This window comes from Myodes glareolus, chromosome 9 (assembly GCF_982192425.1).
Source record: "Myodes glareolus chromosome 9, mMyoGla1.1, whole genome shotgun sequence".
In the NCBI taxonomy this organism is placed as follows: Eukaryota; Metazoa; Chordata; class Mammalia; order Rodentia; family Cricetidae; genus Myodes; species Myodes glareolus.
Genome location: NC_142034.1, coordinates 55,162,128 through 55,183,456, shown reverse-complemented (window position 1 = coordinate 55,183,456; position 21,329 = coordinate 55,162,128). Strand labels below are relative to the sequence as shown.

Below are 21,329 nucleotides of genomic sequence, written 5' to 3'. Positions count from 1 at the left end.
GGTCTTTAGAGGAGGTGAAGGGCTTTTCTGCTCCCGATGGACAGGCAGACAGGCAGATTGGTTATCTTGGTAATGAGGAAATATAAACTCCTGGCAGCTCTGTCCCTGACCTCAGTGCAGATTAGTCATGTATAATGATTTGAGACAGTTGTGTCCCAATCACAAAGACTGTCTTCTTACAGTTTACACAGTACATTCAGGAACTACATACATATTATGATCATAGAATCTCCAAGATAACAAAAGTAATGATTCCCGCATCCCAAGACGCTCCCACAATTCGGACATAATCCAGTACATTTGTTTAGTTCAAATTGTTTCAGGATTAGAAATACTGCTTTATGAAGTGTTCTTAGATGTCTCCCTTTTAGAAATATAATTAAAACAAGTAAGACCACCTGGGAATACAACTAAAACGAGGAATAAAAAAGACTGAGAGAATTCCATACTTTCATCTAAAATCACAGAGAAAAAAAGACCATATTGTTAAAAGGAGTAAAATTAAAACGATTCTGTACTTCCATCTAATAATTGCAAAAGCAAAGAATATCATAAATTCAAAATGAGTCCTGGCCCGTACGGGGATCGAACCCGCGACCTTGGCGTTATTAGCACCACGCTCTAACCAACTGAGCTAACCGGCCAGCTACAACAAACTTGCCTTTTTAAAGGCATGTAAAAGGAATAGCTGTTCCCAGGCTAGCCAAGAAAATCTGGTCTAAAGATATATTGGAGGACGGAAAATGCGTATATCCAAACTAGCAGTGAGTAGTTACAAATTTAGCAATCAACTTACAATTTTGACAGGCACGAATGATGCGATTTTGACACTTGATTGCCGGTCAGGGCGTAAATGTGATCTGGACGGAGGTTCTGGAACCCACTCCCAAATACAAAATCACCGGAACGCCAGAGGTAGAGCAGTGAGTAGACGACAGTAGAGGGACTCACGGTCTCAGGTCTCACGATGTGTTAGAACTTTTCTAGTTTTCGTAAAAGGGAATAACAAAGGCACCGCTGGGATTCGAACCCAGGATCTCCTGTTTACTAGACAGGCGCTTTAACCAACTAAGCCACGGCGCCTACCCGAAGAGATAACCTCTTCACTACTTGGCCAGGTCACTCTTAGGGCAGATGAGCAACCAGGAAATAACTCTCACTGCTGCTAGAAAAGGTAGGTGAAAGGACTGGAAGTCAGGGAGGTGATGGTGTGAAAACCGAGTGACTCCGAATTTGTCAGGACGGCAATTTGTCTCTAGATTACAAAACTGAATGTAGACCTCAGAAGCTACACCGACGACGAGGATGGGATTCGAACCCACGCGTGCAGAGCACAATGGATTAGCAGTCCATCGCCTTAACCACTCGGCCACCTCGTCCACACGACCTGTACTTGCGTTGGCTTCTCTGAGACCTGAACCCTCCCTCACTCCTGCCCGAGGCCGCACCTGTCTGCGTTTCCAGGATTCTTGTCCTAACTGCCGCGCGCACTCGCAGAGCAGTGATGGAGCGAAAACCGAAGACTCCAACTCGGGCTGGCTGGCCTCTAGTCCCGCTCTGCCCAGAATTGCTGGATTATCCGCAAAATTACTCCCTAGAAATAGATCACTGAGATAGTCTGACTGCGTCAAGATTTGGTTCCCGAGCTTCTCCTTTTTGTTCTTTAAGAGATGTTTCTTTTTTGATCACTGGGACAAAAATAAAGGAAACTGGAAAAAAGGGAAAAGTATGAATGACCCCGACGTGATTTGAACACGCAACCTTCTGATCTGGAGTCAGACGCGCTACCGTTGCGCCACGAGGCCGGCCGGCCACAGCCGTGCACGGGTCACCTCATGGCACTATAGCAATGATTTTTTTTTTTCTTCTCTCTCTCTCTCCTCTCTCTCCCTCTCTCTCTCTCTCTCTCTCTCTCTCTCTCTCTCTCTCTCTCTCTCTCTCTCTCTCCTCTCTCCTTCTCTCTCTCTTTCTTTTTCTTTTTTTTAAAAATGCTCCTAGAAACCCAAAATGTGGCTGGAGCTTCTCCCCTCGGAGGAAACCGCACCATCTGATCTCGGCAAGCAGTTTCATCCCTCAGACTCCATGACTTCCCGCCCCTGTCTGTTCCCGGAGTCCCGTGAAGGTCAGCTGAAAGGAGATCAATGAACGGTGCTTCCCCGCACCCCAAAGGCAAGCCGCGACCTGGTGTTCCACTGTCACACACTAAGGCCTGCTCTTAACTGGATGCAGAAGGGCAGCGACTTCTTGGCCTTCCCTCTCCATTTTCATCAGGGGTCTGTCTTCTCTCCTTAGGCTGCGGCGTTCCCTAGCTCCAACTCTCATCTGTACACTCTGGGCTCCTGAATCTTGCTCACAGACCCTGGTGCTGGCGCCAGCGGGCACCTCCCCTTGACTAACCATTCCTTCTTTCCCAGGTCTTTTGCATGGCCATGACAGGCCATGAAAGGGGAGACTCTTGACTCTTCCCTCTCCCTCACATTCGGTTTCCAGTCCCCAAATCCCGTCTGTTCCAATCCCTCAGGAATTCTGCCAATGCCCATGTCCATTCTCTCGGCCTCCCCGGCTGGCTTGCTATATAGCAAGCTCCTCTCTCATCTGGGCTCCGGAAGGTCCTCCATCGGTCACTGGCTTAAAATCAAAGACTCTTTGAAGTCGGATCCAGTCTTAGCTCCTTGGATTTACAGAGTCAAGAAGTTGAGTTCTTAACGCCTGTGGGCTCTTTATAAACAATTCATATATAGGCTACTTGGTACACTTACGTAATCTTTTTTGGATGACTTGTTTTCTATGATAGCGTTTCTCTCTGTAACCCTGGCTGTTCTGGAACTTGCTCTATAGACCAGGCTGGTCTCGAACTCATAGAGATATCTTCCTGACTCTGCCAACGGTTTAGTAATCTTATCTTTTTAAGATTTGCAATCTTATCTATTTTTTAAGATTTATTTTTATTATTTTAATTATGTGTATGTAGGAGTACGTGCACATAAATGCAAGTGTCTGCAGAGTACAGAGGTGTGAGATCCCCCGCAGCTGGGGTTACAGGCTGTTGTAAACCACCTGATGTGGGTCCTGGGAACTGAACTCCCAGGTCCTCAGGAAGAGCAGTATGTGCTCCTAATCCTTGAGCTATCTCATTGGCCCCTACTCACTTTTGCTTGTTTCTTTGTTCGTTTTAAAGACGGTTCACTTAGTTGTCCAAGCTGACCTTGAACTTGAATTTTGGTTTCAGCCTTCCTGGTGCTAGAATGACAGGAATACAGGGTTAAAACTAACTTTTAAAGTTCTGGTCATTTTTGTTTTTTGAAACAGGATACTATATACTATATATTACTTTATAGTTCTGACTGGCCTTGAATTTTCAGCAATCTCTGCGTCAGCCTCCCAATTACTGGGAATACAAGTATGTGCCACCAGCTTATTTACGGTCCTTTCTTTTCTCCCTCCCTCGCTCGCTCCTTCCTCCTCTTCCTGCCCCTCCTGTTCTAGGAATGAACCCAGTGAACTCTTACAAGCTAGGCTACTGAGTTATATGCCTAGCACCTACTGAATCATTTTCAAATGTCTAAACTCATCACAACCCCAAATGTCTGTGAACCACGGCCTATGGTATTGCTCGAAGGGCTTTCAAAGTCCCCGTCTGCCTGCTTGCCCCTCACATTGCATTCAGGACTCAGTTCAGGGCAGACTTCCTCCCCATGTGGAGTGCCTTTCCTCCATCTCCCCCGCAAGGGCACCTAAAATACTCATTGTGCTGTTTTGAGTCATACTCTGTGGCTGAAGGGCCTAGCACGCTTGACAATCTTCCTGCCTCGGGCTCCCAAGTGCTGGGACTGTGGCCTTTTATTTTCCAACAAGATCTTGCTAAATTCCCCAGGCTGACCTTGACTTTGTATGGTAGCCTAAGCAGGCCTTGCACTCAATTGCAATTCTTCTGCTCCCCACCCCCATGCTGGGATTACAGGTCTGTGCCATCAGGCCCTGAGAGAAATATTCTATTTCAGTTGTCTGAGACCAGTCTGGATAATATGGAGGTCCTCTGGTAAAGAAAGGCAAGAAGAGAGAAGCAGAGAGAGACAGCTGGGTAGAGTTGCTCACACCCGCACTCTAGTCCTGGAGAATGGGTGGCATCATCGGAGTTCATGGCTAAGGACTTGTCTCAGAATATAGACAGATGAGACAATAAGATAAAATCACTTCTTAGAAGACAATACACCTTTTTTCCTTATAATGGAAACAATATGATCATCAAAAGTATGACTCCATAAAATGTGATCATTGAGAGGTTTTTGTTGTTTTTTTCTGAGACAGGGTTTCTCTGTGTAGCCCTGGCTGTCCTGGAACTTGCTCTGTAGACCAGGGTGTCCTCAAACTCAGAAATTCCCCTGCCTCTGCCTCCCAAGTGCTGGGATTAAAGGCGTGCACCACCAGCTTTGAAGGTTCCTCTATGGCCCTTGACTTGCCTGGAACTCATTATGGAGACCAGGCTGGCCTCCAGCGCATGGAAATCCCTGCATCTGCCTCCTGAGTACTGGGATTAAAAACATGGGCCAAGCATTGTTTCTTCTAAAACAAGAACAGTTTATCAGTAAAGACTAAATGATATGCCAGCTGGTGGTAGTGGTGGATGCCTTTAATCCTGGAACGGATCTCTGTGGGTTTGAGACCAGCCTGGTCTACAAGAGCTAGTTCCAGGACAGGCTCCAAAGCTACAGAGAAAAACAAAACAAACAAACAAAAAGGAACGACCTTTTATTCTCTACTAAAATGAAAGTGGTGAAGGTGTGGCAAGCCTTGAAGTACCGGCATTAGAGGAGGGTGAGAGGCAGAAGAATCTCAGTCTCAAGAACAACCTGGGCTACTTAGTGAGACACTATCTGGCGGGCCCACACTGCTGTCAAGATTTGCTCAAGGCCATCTTTGGCTGCAAGCTTGAGGCCAGTTTGTTTTTGATGGAGCAATAAGCCAGAAACTAATAAAATGGTTTATGTGTGATAAAACGGGGACACAGAGATCTCTAGATGACTCTCCTTTGTAGAGTTTTGCTTTGGAATCATGTGTTTAATATAATCATAAAATGAAATTGAAAAGTTAAGATGGCGGCCTGGGCACCTGCACTTGGTGCAGTCCACGGTGCCAGTTTGCAGGCAGTTCGGTGATGTGTTAGCAGCTCAAGCCTGACCCCTGTTGGCACTCCCTCTGGAAAGGCCAGCTCTGCCCCACCATGGGGGTGGTCCTTGGCATCTTGGGTCCCTTGAGCCTGAAGGAAGTGGAAGAGTTACAGTAGCCCCTACTGTGGGTCACTGATATTGGAGCAGAAGCGGACAGGCTGGCCAAGGCATGAAGGCAACCTAGGTTAAAACATCCATAAGCATTGTACAGTGGGGTCTTGATCCTTGATGCAGGTAGGCTCCGTGATCCCTTGGTCCTGATAAATCTGGATGTTCCCAGAAGGCAGACTCTCAAACCCAGACGGAAGCATTCTTTTCTAATGATCAGCACAAAGGGCAAGTCACCAGCAGCAGGGCCCCTCTTTCTGGGTGGGTCGGCACAGGCCTTCACGGTGACGCCTGACTGCTCTAGGACAGGCGGCCAAAGTGAGTCCATTCCTAAGCAACTGCTCTGGAGACCAGCCGAGTAAGTCTAGGGTGAAGCCGATGCTCGGCACGTATTGCCAACAAGCTACCAGCACGTGTTGACTAGAAGGCCTGTGCCCAAACTCCAGAGCAGCTGTCTGAGCAGGAAGCCCAGTCTCCTAGGCCCAGTCGGAAGTGAGACAGCTGAAGCACACACATCACCCACAGTACCTCCTAAGGCCGCAGAGTGGCACTAAAACTCAGAAACAGCTTTTCTAGGGCCGGCGTCTGAGAACCAAGGTCGTGGAAACCACAGGACAGACCTACCAAGCTCACTCAGTGCCATTACCGTATAACATCAAGTGTGAGTACCTAGTTTCTGCCATCTAGTAGCCCCTTAGGCTGGAAGCACTACAGGCAGAAAACCCCAAACTTCCAGATGCTCGGACCCCAGATTACACAGCCAGACCCAGATCTTTTTCCTCTAAATATCTCTCATGCCACAGATCCCAGAACTTTGGAGGCTGAGACAGGAAAACTGCCGCGAATACAAGGCCAGCCTAGAGTACTCAGTGAACTTCAGGCTAGCTAGGACTACAGAGTAAAACCCTAGCTTTAAAAAAGAAAAATAAAAGTATCTCTTGATTCCCTCCAATTCACCTGCTCTATTCCATCTGATTTAAGTCACGAACTATCCCTTCTAGATGTTTTTCATATCTTTCCCATTCATCTTCTACTTAAACTCTATTTTCTATGTTGCAACCAGAGTCTAGAATGCAAGTCTGATAATCTCTCGCTCCATGACTGCAGAAGCTGAGAGAATTTTGCGTTTGCCTATGGCTCCAACATCACTCTGATCCTCTCTTCCCCTCTTCTCTCCCCCTCTTCTGTAGGCTTCAGAATCCTTGGTTTCCTTTCTGTCTGGTAAACACGCCCTTGCTCCTCCCTCCACCTGGAATGCTGTTTCCCAGATCTCCACAGGGCTGACTCCTTGCCCTCAGATCTTGGGAAAATCTTCAAAAGCGTGCCCTAGTTTTATCCTGGCTCTTCGTCCTATGTGATACAGTCTCTTTAGCCTGGGTCCCTGGGAGCTAGAGTTACAAGCTGTGAGCTGCACAGTACAGGCTTAGGAACTGAATTTAGCTACAGTGCCATGTGCTTTTTGTTTGTTTCTTTGTTTTCTGGACTCGGTTTCTCTGTGTTAACAGCCCGGGCTGTCCTGGAAGTTGCTTTCTAGACCAGGCTGGCTTTGAACTCACAGAGATCCTGCCTCTGCCTCCCAGGTGCTGGGAATAAAGGTGTGTGCCATGTCTTCTTAACTACTGAGCCATCTCTCTAATTTTTGCTGTTGTTGTTTGGGTTGTTTTGTTTTTATTGAGACAGGATCTGACATTGGCCAGCTTGACCTAGAACTCACTACATAACCTTGAATTTCTGATCCGTCCCCACCTCCAAAATTCTGGGGTTATAAGTGTTTGCCCCTACCTAGTTTAAGATTCAGGTTTATATGAAAAAGTTGTTAGTTTTACTATATAGGACCTCGAGGGGAGCTTGGTAGTGAAGCCCTTGCTTGGTATGGTCCAGACACTGAATTTGACCCTCAGTGCAGCACACACACAGAAGTCTAAATCTGTAAGGAGCTGAATAAATAGGGACCTTCAATGCTATAAATTATCCCTTTTGATTTAGAGTGCCGTTCTAGGCATTAATGATGATACTGTAAGATTCAGAAGGGAGGGTGGGAATATACCTCAGTGGAGAGTGCTTACCTATATGAAAGTGGTATGGAATTTATCGCCAATGCTGAAAAAAAAATCAGGAAATCACACTTTTACACCACTATTATCCAAGTTACAAACCCTACACAAATTTCGTCCAGCATTCCACCACAGTCTTTTATAGTAAAAGTGTATGGAGGGGAGGCTTTTACTTGGTTTGGGATCTCATGTGTGAAGGATCCTTTTACCTGGTTTGGGATCCCCTGTACTGTCAGCTCTGTCCCCTTCATTCAGAACTCCTCAGTCTGTCTTTCACGACCTTTAACTAAAATATTTTGACTTTGAAACTCACTGGCTTAGGAAAAGGAAGCCCATGTATTACTCTAGGAAGACAAATATATTTCTTCTAGGTTTTGATCAGTTTCTTAAAACAAAAATTTAGGAATTATCTGTTTTCAAATTCTCCTTTGGTATTATTTGCGTTACCCTTTTTATTTATAGTACCGTTCAGGACTTTTTATTATTAGTTTTTAAATGTTTGCTACCGATCTCCCTCCCTAGAATATAAAACTGGAGGGAGAAACTTTAGTTTATATATCAACATACTCTCAGAGCCAAGCACAGTGCCTGGCATTTGGGAGCCGTCTAGAAAGATTTGTTGAGTGAATTAAGTCAGAAATACCTCTGAGCCTTGTTTTTTCGACTCGTTTGAAGGCACAAGGAAAGGAATGGAGAGAAGAGAACTGCCAATTGGCTGGGAGGTCCGTTATCCATGGAATTGATTGTGCAGAAAGGTGGTGAGGACGTTTCAATCAGCAGGGATTTCATTGGAAGCCCCAGACGGGGGGGGGGGGGGGGGGTCCTTGGTCTGTAACTGAGCGATGTCGGGGGGCCTGACATCTCAGAGAGTGAAAGGGATGCAGATCCAGCATCCCAGACTGGGTTAAGCCTCCCAAAGGACTCAACGCTATTCCAATTCATCCCTTCACTCCTCACCGTTTCTGATCCAACCCCCTCGGTTCCCGAAGCACTCACCTCACCCACATCCTATTCTAACCGTCCCAATGCTGCGCATTTCTGCGCTCGGCAAATCTCTCATTAAACTGAGACACGCTTTCTGGGGGAGAAATGAGTCATTCTTTGGGGGGGCGGGTTTTATCGGGGGGGGTCCTCTGACAACCAGGGGTTCGGTGACATGACGGCGACTGCCGGACTAGCTCCGCACACCCTCCTCTCCCCTCGTGCCCAGAGGAGAAGGGAGGATATGGCGGTTCCCGGTGCGCCCCCCGGGGGGTCCACTCAACCGCTCACCGCCTCGCCAGCCAGGAGACCCGACCTCCCGACTTCTGCCCAGGGCGCTTCGTTATCGCGAGACTTCCGGAAACAGCTGCGTGACGCCTGAGGACGCAGTTACCATGGCAACTGGGCGGCGCCTGAGCGCGCGGGAACGAGGCTTAAACAGAGAGGTCTGGCCTTCTTGGTGCGGGAGACTTGAGGCGTGACCCATCTCAGACTTCCACGACCTCCGCTCTGGGTCCCCGAGGCCATGGGTCGGATCTCCGGGCTCGTGCCCTCTCGGTTCCTGACGCTCTTGGCTCATCTGGTGGTTGTCATCACTTTATTCTGGTCCCGGGTAAGACACAGACGGGACGCGCGCGTGCCCTGTCGTTCTCATCTTGGAGTGGACCCAGCTCAGCTCAGCCCATTCCTTCCCAAGGCCTTACCCAGTCCGTTGCTCCCGGTCCCTGGGCCCTCCCCCACCTGTCCCCGCAACCCCGTCCCTCTTTTGACTTTTCTTCCTTTCTGCTCGGCTTACCAGGAAAGCAACATCCAGGCTTGCCTGCCTCTCAAGTTCACCCCCGAGGAATATGAGAAGCAGGACGTCCAGTGAGCTCTTGGGACGGGATGAGAATGCAGGGGTCTTCGAAGACGTTCAGAAACTCTGATCCAGCCCCTTCCCTTTCTGCAGATTGGTGGTAGCTCTCTGTCTCACCTTGGGCTTCTTTGCGGTGGAGCTGGCCGGCTTCCTCTCAGGAGTTTCCATGTTCAATAGCACCCAGAGCCTCCTCTGTATCCTTTCTGCCTGCCCAGCGCCCCACTCTTTCCACCCCTTTAGACCTTTTGGGCAGAAGTCTCTGCTCAGGGGGCAAACTGAATCTCTCTAGGTGAGAGGTCTTAGACAGTATGGGGAATTAATTACTAGTCTTCAAACATTTCTTCAACCCTGTCATAAGTTCGGTTCTGGCAATCCCCAGATAGGAGTAAAGCCATTTTCTCCCATTCAAGGGGGAGGGAGATACACATCTGTAAATCAGTGTGATAAGCACTATGCTGCAGTGTGTGTAAAATACAAAGCAATACGAGAAGTCAGAAGGAACTAAGACAATGAAGCACAAAAGAAGCTTCTTGATGGCAGAATGTGGTGCCACAGGCCTTTCATCCCAGCACTAGGAAGGCAGGAACAGGCTGATCTCTGAGTTCGAGGTCAGTGTGGTCTACAGAATGAATGCCAGGACAGTCAGAGTTACACAGAGAAACCTTGTTTCAAAAAAGAAAAGAAAGAAGGAGAAGGGAGGGGAGAGGAGGAAAGAGAAGAAGGGGAGGAAAGGGAAGAGAAGGAGGGATGGAGGGAACGAAAGAAAGAAGGAGGATGAGGAGAAGAGAAGAAGGCAATGGTTGTGGCTCTTGACTCTGAACTGTGGACAAGGAGGACCAGGCACTGGAGAGATTCCAGCAGTTTATCAGGCCTGTAGGTATTCTTGTGTGGCCTAGGGTGTATGTAGCATTAACCTCTCCCAGAAGTGTGCAGGGGCAGGGTTGCCCTAGATATGTAGAAGGGGGTCCCCCCATTTATTTTTTTTTTTTGATGTTTTGAGACAAGGTTTCCTTGCATAGCCTTGGTTGTTCTAGAACTAGCTTTGTAGTCTAGGTTGGCCTTGAACTCAGAGATCCACCTGCCTCAGCCTCCCTAGTGCTGGGGATTAAAGCTGTGTACCACCACCTCTAGTCTGAGCTCTGGTCTCTTAAGCATGATTGTCCTCAAATTCAGAATGCATGACTGCCCACTCTGACACTTGCTTTATGGGAAGGGAATAAGAGATGAACCCAGGTCCAGATGGGGCCCGTCACTCTGTTACTTTCCTTGACTTTGCTGTGTTTTTAAGCCATTGCAGCCCACTGTAGCGCATCTGTGGCCCTATCTTTCTTCATATTCGAGCGATGGGAATGTACCACATACTGGTACATTTTTGCCTTCTGCAGGTGCCGTAGTACCCAATATTCTAGAACAGGGGTGGGGGTGGAAAGTCTAGCCCAAATCTGAAGGTTTTCCCCTCGTAGATGGTTCGTGCACCTGTGAAATTAATAGTGTTTTGAAGTGTCATACACATCCCCAAACTCAGTCTCGTATAGGTGTTTGGAGGTTTGGGTGTTTGTGTTGGAAGGGGCCCTGAACCCACGCCCTACTTTTCACAGCGCCATCCCAGCTCTCACGGAAACGACTTTATTCATCGCTGTCTTTGGGCTGAAAAAGAAACCTTTCTGATCACGACCTGGACGTAGGAACCAAGGCTGGAAAAGTGATGAGCTTTCTCTCGGTGGTGGAAGAAGAAACACAGGCTTCTGTTTTTTCTCTCCCTACTCTTATGCCCCGCCCACTGCTTCTAAGCAGAGGATGGCAGTGTTGGGATAAGATCTCTCAAATCTTGGCTTATAATTTTATTAGAGCCTTGTAATAAAATACATTTTTTAGTAAGAGCTAGGCTGATACTATTTTTCAGAAGACAACTGGGTGGGCCAAGGAGCCAGTGTAAATAAAGACTTTATTCCTAGCGTTACTGTACGTAAGCTAGTAGGTGATTCTTCTATTTGGATTTTTACGGTACAAGATAGACGGAAGTAAGTGGGCGGAGATATGTAAATAAGTATCGCACACAGAGCTTCTAGTTTGCCGTGTGCGTGCGGAGCATTCTGGGAGGATTTTATATCTCCCTTTTGGGCGCCGAATGGAAAATAATTTATATATAGCCACTTCCAAATAGGAATTACTCTACGGTTGCAAGAACCCTGGATCACTGGGTTTGTGCTAAAACTGTCACATTCTCACCCTTGCTTTAACCGGGAATATCTTTAGCTAATGAACAATGGGACCCTTCGTCCTGTATCGTCAGGAGGTTAATCCTTACCTGTTCCTCCTTTTGGAGGGCAGATAGAAAATGATGAGTGGAGCTTGCATGATTTGCTGATTAGCATCTCCGTGTAGCCAGGACCTGACAACATCCTGGTTGCTCCTATCTGATTCTCTGACGATCACACTTACTTTTCATGTGCTAATTGGCAGAACATTCTAAGTAGGTCTTTAGATCAGTTACTTACTTTGTCACTGCTTATAAGCTTTGCTAAGTTTCTTTTTGTTAGTTGTCTTATATCTTAATCTGATTGCTCAGATTTCTTGTCTGTTACAAAAAGTGCCATTCTTCCCCCCAAGGTGGAGTCCTGGCTGGAGGCTCTTGGACACCTACCTCGAGTCCTGGAACAGCTCTTAGGCTCGTGCTTACTAACAGCCTTAGCCCTATGACCTTTAGCATCCCTTCATCTCACTTTGGTCCAATGACCTAACCATAGGCAAAGCACTCTTAACTGTATGGAAAAAAGAGATTGTGATACATGATACAAAAATCAAAACCACAACTATTTAGGAGTTATAATCCCTAAAGTTATGACTTGAGAGCCACCAAAATATTACATGTCAGTTATTGCTTGAGTACAACTCTCAGAGAAGTCCACACCCTTGCATGTGTCTTACTGAACGTGGAAAAAATAGCTTTTTCAGGAGCTTTACTGACAGGTTGCCAAATATAACTATTATTTAAAATTAAACAGTGTGAACTTGCAATTAAGTAGGTGTATACTTACTGTGTTTGAGGTTCTGGGCAAGATCCTAAGCATCAAAAACTTAAAAGTAGCCAGAATGGTGATGCTTGCCCACAGTTCCAGCACTCAGCATGCGGAGGTCAGCCTAGTCTGCAGAGTGTGAGTGATTCCAGCCAGGCAGGGATACAGAGTGAGACCTTGCTGAAGTTGGTCCAGCTGTGGAGGTTCCCTGCTGAGTTCCTCCAGCATCAAAGCTATGAAGAGGGTGGTGGTTCTGCAGCTCAGGATGGAGACTAATCTCAGCCTGAGAAGGTTCCCTAGGCAGCTGTAGGTTTGAAACAGTTTTGTCTGCCGACTGCTGAACACTTTTCTGCTGATTGGATTGTCAAGGATAGATCCCTTTGGACCCCCCAGAAAAATGCTTCTTTTTGTAGTCAAATCTTTCAAAAGTTTCTTAAAGCACTTTTTTGTTTGTTTTGTTTTTGTTTTTGTTTTTGTTTTCTTTTTGAGACAGATTTCTCAGTAGCTATGGACCCAGTCCTGGAATTCACTCTGTAGACCAGTATGACCTCAAACACTCAGAGATCCTCCTGCCTCTGCCTCCTGAGTGTTGGGATTAAAGGCATGCGCCACCACCACCCGACTTCTCAAAGCACTTTTATGAAGCAGTGGATTTAAGGAAACTATATATGAAGCCTGTACAAAGCTTCCTTGTAACACGTGTGCTATGAAACACAGTCTCCTGTTTGTCAGCCCTCATGTCTACCTCTCTGAGTTTTGATGGATTTGTTTCACAACGTTGTAACTATTTTATATATGCCAGCTGTAGTGTTTCATAGGCACTTGCTTCCGCAGCATGTGTACTAAAACTGGAAAGGCAGAAGATTAACATGACCCCTGTGCAAGGATGACACACACATTCCTGAAGCATTCCATACTTTTTGGTGAGGTTTTCCTGTAATTTCAAGAGACTACATATGGGGTGGGAGGGGTCAAAAACTTGCACAATTTAAAAATATCACAATTAAACATGAGCTTGTTTCAAAAACATTTTTAAATAAAAATTAAAGAGTTAGTAGAAGCCTGGCATGGTGATAGACATCTTGGTCCTCACACCCTCGGTCCTTTCTCAAAAGGAAAGAAAGGAAGGAAGGAAGGAAGAAAGAGAAAAGGCAGAGTAAGAGGTAACATTAGTGCAGATTAGTCCTAAAAGTGGTGGTGGCACATGCCTCGGGAGGCAGAGACAGGCAGATCTCTATGAATTCAAAGGCCAGTCTGGTCTAAGGAGTGAGTTCCAGACCAGGCTTCAGAGCTACACAGATAAACCCTATTTAGTAAAAAAACAAAACAAAACAAAAAACCAAAACAACAAAAGAGTGTTAGAATTGTTACATTGTCCCCAGCCCACTAAATAAGTGTTGGTGAGCACTGTCTCTTTGCTAACTCCTCCTTCTCTCCTTCCTTCTCCTTTGTGTCCAGTTTAAGATTAAACTCAGGACTTCATAGCCTTCTCAGTCCTACCACCACCTGGCACTACTACTATTTTTTAATTACATTCCGTTGATGCATGTGATATGCTTATGTGTGTGTGTGGCCACACGTGTGGGGAGGTCAGACAACAACTTGCCAGAGTCCGAACTCTCCACCCACCAGGTGTTAGGCTTGGGAGCAGGCGTCTTTATCCTGTAACTCCACCACCCCCTTTTATTTATTTTAAAGACTTATTTATTATGTATTCAGTGTTCTGGGCACCCACCAGATCTCACTACAGATGGGTGTGAACCATCATGTGGATGCTGGAAATTGAACTCAGGTCCTCCAGAAGAGCAGCCAGTGCTATTAACTGCGGATCAGTCTCTCCAGCCCTTATTTATTTGTTTTTAAGACACCGTCTCAAGTGTCCCACACCGCCGGGAACTTGCTGTGTAGCTAAGAATGGATGACCTTGAATGTCTATCTGGTCCTCATCTCCCAAGTGCTGGGATTACAGGAAGGCTCACTCAACTGTGCTCAGTTTCTGTGGCTTTGAGGTTGAAACTTAAGGTCTTGTGCGTGCTAGGCAAGCATTCTCCCACCTGAGGTATATCCTTAGTCTCCACTCCTAGTCTCCTCTCTAGTCCTTAAATACCATCTAGATGCTTCTGGTTGTTCTATAACTGTGGAACAGCAGCTCTGAACCCGGATGTTTCCCCACCACCAAAAGGCCATTTACCCTCCCTCTGCCTCAGCTCCCTCATCTGTACTCACAAGTCAGCACCAGAGGACTTACGGGTCAGCATCAGAAAAAGAGTGTCATTTTGCTGTGATGTTAATGGCTTTCTAGATCTGAGGGTTATTTGTTCATTTTTGGTTCTTTTGAAACAGGCTCTCTCTCTTATGTAGCCCTTGTTATCTTGGAACTTGCTGTGTAGATTGGGCTGGCCTTGAACTCGCAGATCTGCCTGCCTCTACCTCCTGATTGCTGGGATTAAAGATGTGTGTCAGCATGCTGGTCTATAGATCTCGGGACTATTTAAGAGACCCTTGTCGTAACTGGAGAAATGAAACCTGCAGCCTGAGTACTCAAATGGTTCTGAGGCTCGAGTCCTGAAGGTTCTCTCTCCGGCCACTTCATCCTAGATCTGTGGTTACCTGACACCTTCTGTGAGCGTGCTAAGTCTGTTATGGGGTGTGTTTCCTGCAAGGCAGGGTGGAGGGTGGGCACCCTGTGGCTTGAGGAGCAGCCATTTGACTGAACTTGCTTGCTATTTCTCAGTAATAAATACTTTAAAAAAATATTTATTATGTAGACAATATTCTGTCTGTGTATGCTTGCAGGCCAGAAGAGGGCACCAGACCTCGTTACAGATGGTTGTAAGCCACCATGTGATTGCTGGGAATTGAACTCAGGACATTTGGAAGAGCAGGCAGTGCTCTTAACCTCTGAGCCATCTCTCCAGCCCCCAGTAATAAATACTTTTATGGGTGTGGATGAGTGTGCTACAGCCACCTGTGAAAGGGACCAAATTGGTTCATGTCAGCTCACAGACTATCTGGTGGAGCTGCAAGGAAGATTGAGCTAAGCCCAGTGGGGATGGGGTAGACAGGGCAGTAGTAGATCCATAACTTTAGAACCTTTTTCATGAGTCTATTTGGATCATGGGGACATCTGTTATTTTCACCTGTTCAGCATCTATCCTTTTCCTAATAATGGTGCCCATTCTTAGTCTTTATGCTCAGTAAGAGGCTGATAGTCACTCTCTCCTAATCCTCTTTTTGCTTCAGGGGTGACCAGGTGGTTTAAACCTGCCCAATATCAGCATCCCATCTTCCCTGCTCCAGTGATTAATTCAACCGTAAACCTTAATAAGCCAGGACTCATGCTGCATATTTGGGAAAGAGAAGCTTAGGGTTCTGATAACTAAAGCATTCAACAAAATCAACTGACTAGAACAGTAGGGAGTGGTAGCTCAGTGGGTAAGGGCTGGTGCTGCTCTGGCAGAGGACCCAGGCTCTGGTTCATAGCCCCCACATCCTGCAGCTCCAGGGCATGTGAGGCCCTCCATGGTTACCTGCTCTCATGGCCATATATCCACATATAGCCACACAATTTTAAAAAATGACCAAGAGTGGTGGTGCATGCCTTTTTAGTCCCAGTACTCCGGAGGCAGAGGCAGGAGGATCTCTATGAGTTAGAAACCATCTTAATCATCACAGCAAGCTCCAGGGCAGCTGGGCTACATAAAGAAACCCTGCCTTGGTTGGGTAGTGGTGGCACGTGATTTTAATCCCAGAACTTGGGAGACAGAAGCAGGTGGATCTTTGTGAGTTTAAGGCCAGTCTGGTCTACAAAACAAGTTCCAGGACAGCCAGGGCTATATACATGGGGCTGCTTGTTCGTCCTTGCCGCCTGGCTAGCTTAGCCCCAAAATAACCACACAGAAACTGTATTAATTAAATCACTGCTTGGCCCATTAGTTCTAGCTTCTTATTGGCTAATTCTTACATCTTAATTTAACTCATTTCTATTAATCTGTGTATCACCACGTAGCAGTGGCTTACCAGGTAAAATTCCCAGCGTCTGTCTCTGGTGGATCCATGGCGTCTCTCTGACTCTTTTTTTCTTCCTCCCAGAATTCATTTCTGTCTTCTCCGCCTACCTAAGTTCTGCCCTATTAGGCCAAGGCAGTTTCTTTATTCATTAACCAATACAAGCAACACACAGAGGGAACTCCCACATCACCTCCCCCTTTCTGTTTAAATAAAAAGGAAGGTTTTAACTTTAACATAGTAAAATTACATATAACTGGCATCAAGCAAGAATTACAGTTACAATATTTCTATTTACTTTATCTTTTATCATAACTAAGGAAAACTATAACTATCTATCTATTCTTCAACTCCATCAAAGACTCCAGAAGGATATAATATTACTTAAGTAAACAGGAAGTGCATGGTAAGCAACTTCCAAAACTCTAGAATTGACAGAGACGTCTCGCTGCCTGGACAGTCACCCAAAGTTCTTTTATACCATTGGGGCATCCATTTTCAACCTACAGGCCCATAGTATCCAGAAGACTTTTCCGTGAAACAGGAAATTTCAAAGACAGTTCAGTCACTTTTTTCTGTGTCCTGCAGAATGTCTCACAGACTCTTTCATGAAGCAGGAACCCTGAAGGACCATCTCACCTTTAGGCAAGTTCAGCAGTCATCTCTCTGTGGGTACTGCATGTCCAGTGAAGCAGTCCAAGTAAGAAGCTTCTTGCCCAAGTGGCTAAGGAGCCTCTTTGATCCATCTTCCTCTTGAAGTAACTGGTGCTGCCAGGAGCAGATATGTCTCACTGTCATGAAAAGTCTTAAGTTATTAAACATTTTAAATGCCATATTCTGTAGTCTTTGAAAGGTTTGAAGAATGCATATCCATCTGAAATATATCTCTATACATCTAGAAAATCTAAATAACATGAATACAAGCTTAACTATTATAGATGACTATTTATTAACCTATATTTCTTTTTTTAAATAACGTATTTATTTTTACTCTTTTTTTTAAAGTTTATTAAAATATAAAAGTTTCCATTTTCACCCCTCCTCCCAACACCCTCCCACTCCCCCCACTCCCTCTCCTCTTCCCTCTCCATCCCTAAGAGCAGTCCGGGTTTCCTGCCCTGTGGGTAGTTCAAGTTCCTCCCCGCTCCCTCCAGGTCCAGGAAGGTGAGTATCCAAACAGACTGGATCCCCAAAAATCCAGAATATGCAGAGGAAACAAATCCCAGAGTCATTGTCAATGGCTTTTTAGAAAGACTTCGGGTCAGCCACATTCAGGGAATCCAGCCTCCTCCAGAGAATCTGGTTGGATCAAGCGCTCCTTCAGTCTCAGTCAACTGGCCTTGGTGAACTCTCATTAGATCAGTCCCCTTGTATCAGTGGGTGATCGCTCCCCTTGCGGTTCTGATTTCTTTTTTCATGTTCTTCCTCCTTCTGCTCCTCCTTTGGACCTTGGGGGGCTCAGTCCGGTGCTCCAATGTGGGTCTCCATCTGCATCGCCCTCCATCGCCGGATGAAGGTTCCCTCTGGTCTTGCCCTCCCTGCTCACGTTCTTCTTCCTTCTGCTTCTCGCTTGGACCTAGGGAGTTAAGTCCAGTGTTCCAACGTGGGTCCCCGTCTCTATCTCCATCCATTGCCAGATGAAGGATCTCTCTGAGAAGAGCTCCTCCTATTTTTACTCTTATGTGCATTGGTGTACATGTATGTCTTATGAGGGTGTCAGATCTTGGAATTACAGACAGTTGTGAACTGCCATGTGGGTGCTGGGAATTGAACTTGGGACATCTAGGAGAACAGCCAGTTCTCTTAACCACTGAGCCATCTCTCCAGTCCCTAACCTTTATTTCTTAATTATACATTACATTTTTTAAATGCACTATACAAACACAATACCTTAATCAAGATCAGAAATACATATACATATAACAAAATTGACCTTAAATTTGTTTTGTTTTGTCTTGTTTTTCTTTTTTTTAATTTTTATTTTTCCATTCAATTATTTACACTTTCTTCCCTCCTCTCAATCCCCTGCCACTGCCCCACACCCCCTTCTCCCTCTCCTGCCCTGATTGAGAGAGGGCCAGGAATCCTGTCCTGTGAGAAGTCCAAGGCCCTCTCCCCTACATCCAGGCCTAGGGAGTAAATTTGTTTTTTTAATTGATATTTATTCTTTTTTTAAAAGATTTATTTATTTATTTTATGTACACAGTGTTCAGCTTCCATGTGTCCCTGCAGGCCAGAAGAGGGCACCAGATCTCATTACAGATGGTTGTGAGCCACCCTGTGGTTGCTGGGAACTCAGGACCTCCTGAAGAACAGTCAGTGCTCTTAACCTCTGAGCCATCTCTCCAGCCCCTTAATTGATATTTATTGAGCTCTACATTTTTCTCTGCTCCCCTCCCTGCCTCTCCCCTCCACCCTTCAAACCTCCCCCCTTTAGACTTCCCCCAATGCTTCCCCATGCTCCCAATTTACTCAGGAGATCTTGTCTTTTTCTACTTTCTACTTCCCATGTAGATTAGATCTATGTAAGTCTCTCTTAGTGTCCTCATTGTTGTCTAAATTCTCTGGGATTGTGGTTTGTAGGCTGGCTTTCTTTGCTTCGTGTTTAAAAACCACCTATGAGTGAGTGCATGTGATAATTGTCTTTCTGTGTCTGAGTTACCTCACTCAAAATAATGTTTTCTAGCTCCATCCATTTTCCTGCAAAATTCAAGCTGTCATTATTTTTTTTTCTGCTGTGTAGTAATCCATTGTGTAAATGTACCACATTTTTCTAATCTATTCTTCGATCGAGGGGCATTTAGGTTGTTTCCAGGTTCTGGCTATGACAAACAAAGCTGCTATGAACATAGGTGAGCACATGTCCTTGTGGCACGATTGAGCATCCTTTGGATATATACCCAAAAGTGGTATTGCTGGGTCTTGAGGAAGGTTGTTCCCTAATTTTCTGAGAAATCGCCACACTGACATCCAAAGGGGTTGTACCAGCTTGCATTTCCACCAGCAATGCAGAAGTGTTCCCTTTCCCCCACAACCTCTCCAGCATACGTTGTCATCAGTGTTTTTGATCTTAGCCATTCTTACAGGTGTAAGATGAAATCTCAGAGTTGTTTTGATTTGCATTTCTCTGATGACTAAGAATGTTGAACATTTCCTTAAGTGCTTTTCAGCCATTTTAGATTCCTCTGTGGAGAGTTCTCTGTTTATTGACCTTAAATTTGTATCAATAAGCCAAGATCCATACCAATGCAAATCTCTATAGAATATCCCCCTTTAAATGTAAAAGAACATTTATAAACAATATTTGGGAATATGGGCATAGTTTTGTCCATAATGCTTCCTGCTGATTGGGGGCGCTGTTAATCAGGTCTTTATGGTATATCCTGTGTGCTAGGTTCATCTCAGTCAATAGTTGGGCAAAGTAAATTTTTGAGGGTGTTCACAGTGACTTTTCAGGGGGGTGTGGTCTATCAAAACCATATTTGTCTGGAAGTATTCCACAGATTCTCATCTTTTGTGGAAACAAAAGAAAAACCTCTTTTTCAATGCAACATATTCTTAGACTCAAATTTTGGAATCAAGATACATTTAGAACATATATTCTGGTTTAGCTTAGCAGCCCATGAAATGTCTCTCTGTACTTAGCTCCTTCACAGTCAAAAAATTAAAAGAAAACACAATATACATAATCCAGATTCTCTGTGAATTTTCCCATTTTTATGTGTCTTATTTTTCTTTACTCCTTTTAATCTGTGACTATCTGTACTCTGTCTCTTTAAAGACTTTACCCTTAGCTGTGTAGTGGTGGCACATGCCTTTAATCCCAGCACTCGGGAGGCAGAGGCTCCTCTATGAACTCTATGAGTTCGAGGTCAGCCTGGGCTACAAGAGCTAGTTCCAGTACAGGCTTCAAAGCTACAAAGAAACCCTGTCTTGAAAAACAAAACAAAGCAGAAACAAAAAAAGACTTTACCCTTTAAAAAAAAAAGCATTAAGTTTATTTTATGACTCTGTATACTCTTTTTCTTCTTTCTCCCAAGTCTAAGTACATTTTTCCTATACTATGACCCATTTAGAGTTCTTTTATGTCTGAATCTGTCCTATTGTGAATCTGTAATTCTTTACTGTCCAGGAATACTTCTTACAATGCTAAGCGCTTCTTAAAACTTAAGGTGCATCACTGCTAGGTGTAATATGGCAGTGCCTGCTTGCCCCACCCAGCATGGCGGAGCTGCTTGCACCTCTGAGCCATGTGCACTACCCCACTTCTAGGCACTTAGCCGGTGCATGCCACCATCAAGCAAACTTCAGCAGTCTGCTCACAAACCCCACTCAAATGCTCCTTCTCCTAAAGAGCCGGAGGTCACACTGACAGCATTGCCCAGAAAGCCTACATTTCAAAACAGTGTGGTTTTTTTTTCTGCTGCTGCTGAGTCAGGAAAACCTCTCTTAAAGGAGCTGTGACAAGCTGTCAACAAACAGCAAGAAACTGTGTTAAACTCTGTGGTTTTTTTTCTTCTAGGATTCCTTTTTAACCTTTCTCAGGTTTTACGTGGAGTTAGTTTACCACGTTGGAGCGCCAGTTGTTTCAAGGAGCTGCTTGTTCATCCTGGCCACTTGGCTAGCTTAGCCCTGAAATAACCACACAGAAACTTATTAATTAAATCACTGCTTGGTCCATTAGCTCTAACTTCTTATTGGCTAATTCTTACATTTTTAACATACAGAGAAACCCTGTCTTGAAAAACAAACAAACAAACAAACAAAAAAGAAAAAGAAAAAAAAAGACAGGTAGGGGCTAGTGAGATGGTTCAGTGGTAAAGGCACCTCAGCCAACCCTGGTAACCTGATTTTGGTTACGAGGACCCATATAAAGGAAGGAACAAACTGAGGCTGACCTCTGACCTCCATACATGTGCTGTTGGATGCATGCATCCATACACATAAATACATAAAAAATGTGATAAATCTAATGAAACTGTAATAGAAAACAAAAACAAAACACTCACACAGAAGTACAATTTCATGATTAGATGGGCTAGTGGAGCATATACCAAAATCTAGAAAAAGAACTAAATAAGGAGAATTTGGTGGATATTAAGGATATCATTTTAAAAACAAGCTGGGATCAGGCACA

At 45.2% G+C, this 21,329-nt stretch overlaps 1 protein-coding gene, 1 long non-coding RNA gene, 5 other non-coding genes and 1 pseudogene across 9 annotated transcripts; 3 read left to right on the top strand and 5 right to left on the bottom strand.

Annotated features, from left to right (window-relative positions):
- Positions 1–570: 570 nt before the first annotated feature.
- Trnai-aau (transfer RNA isoleucine (anticodon AAU)) lies at positions 571–644 on the bottom strand. The gene has a single exon. It is a non-coding gene; the product is annotated as a tRNA-Ile (tRNA).
- A 365-nt stretch (positions 645–1,009) lies between these two features.
- On the bottom strand, positions 1,010–1,083 carry Trnat-agu (transfer RNA threonine (anticodon AGU)). The gene has a single exon. It is a non-coding gene; the product is annotated as a tRNA-Thr (tRNA).
- Positions 1,084–1,297: 214 nt separating this feature from the next.
- On the bottom strand, positions 1,298–1,379 carry Trnas-gcu (transfer RNA serine (anticodon GCU)). The gene has a single exon. It is a non-coding gene; the product is annotated as a tRNA-Ser (tRNA).
- A 354-nt stretch (positions 1,380–1,733) lies between these two features.
- Trnaw-cca (transfer RNA tryptophan (anticodon CCA)) lies at positions 1,734–1,805 on the bottom strand. The gene has a single exon. It is a non-coding gene; the product is annotated as a tRNA-Trp (tRNA).
- Positions 1,806–3,163: 1,358 nt separating this feature from the next.
- Positions 3,164–8,654, bottom strand: LOC125409389 (uncharacterized). Its single transcript, XR_007234780.3, has 3 exons — positions 8,603–8,654; positions 7,343–7,376; positions 3,164–3,240 (listed from the first exon to the last, which is right to left on the bottom strand). It is a non-coding gene; the product is annotated as an uncharacterized LOC125409389 (long non-coding RNA).
- Tmem107 (transmembrane protein 107) lies at positions 8,651–11,132 on the top strand. 3 transcript variants are annotated; one of them, XM_048448340.3, is made up of 5 exons: positions 8,682–8,924; positions 9,111–9,178; positions 9,261–9,361; positions 10,456–10,552; positions 10,766–11,047. In XM_048448340.3, exons 1-5 carry the CDS (start codon positions 8,838–8,840, stop codon positions 10,833–10,835), a joined length of 423 nt encoding a protein of 140 aa, XP_048304297.3. In that variant the 5' UTR covers positions 8,682–8,837; the 3' UTR covers positions 10,836–11,047. The 3 variants fall into 3 exon arrangements, with proteins under 3 accessions (XP_048304298.1, XP_048304299.2, XP_048304297.3); XM_048448341.3 differs by lacking the exon at positions 10,456–10,552 and having other exon boundaries at positions 8,651–8,924; positions 9,261–9,456; positions 10,766–11,132; XM_048448342.3 differs by lacking the exons at positions 9,261–9,361; positions 10,456–10,552 and having other exon boundaries at positions 8,661–8,924; positions 10,766–11,132.
- A 321-nt stretch (positions 11,133–11,453) lies between these two features.
- Positions 11,454–11,589, top strand: LOC125409596 (U8 small nucleolar RNA). The gene has a single exon (XR_007234832.1). It is a non-coding gene; the product is annotated as a U8 small nucleolar RNA (small nucleolar RNA).
- A 1,417-nt stretch (positions 11,590–13,006) lies between these two features.
- LOC125409591 (U6 spliceosomal RNA) lies at positions 13,007–13,105 on the top strand (annotated as a pseudogene).
- The last annotated feature ends 8,224 nt before the right edge of the window (positions 13,106–21,329 follow it).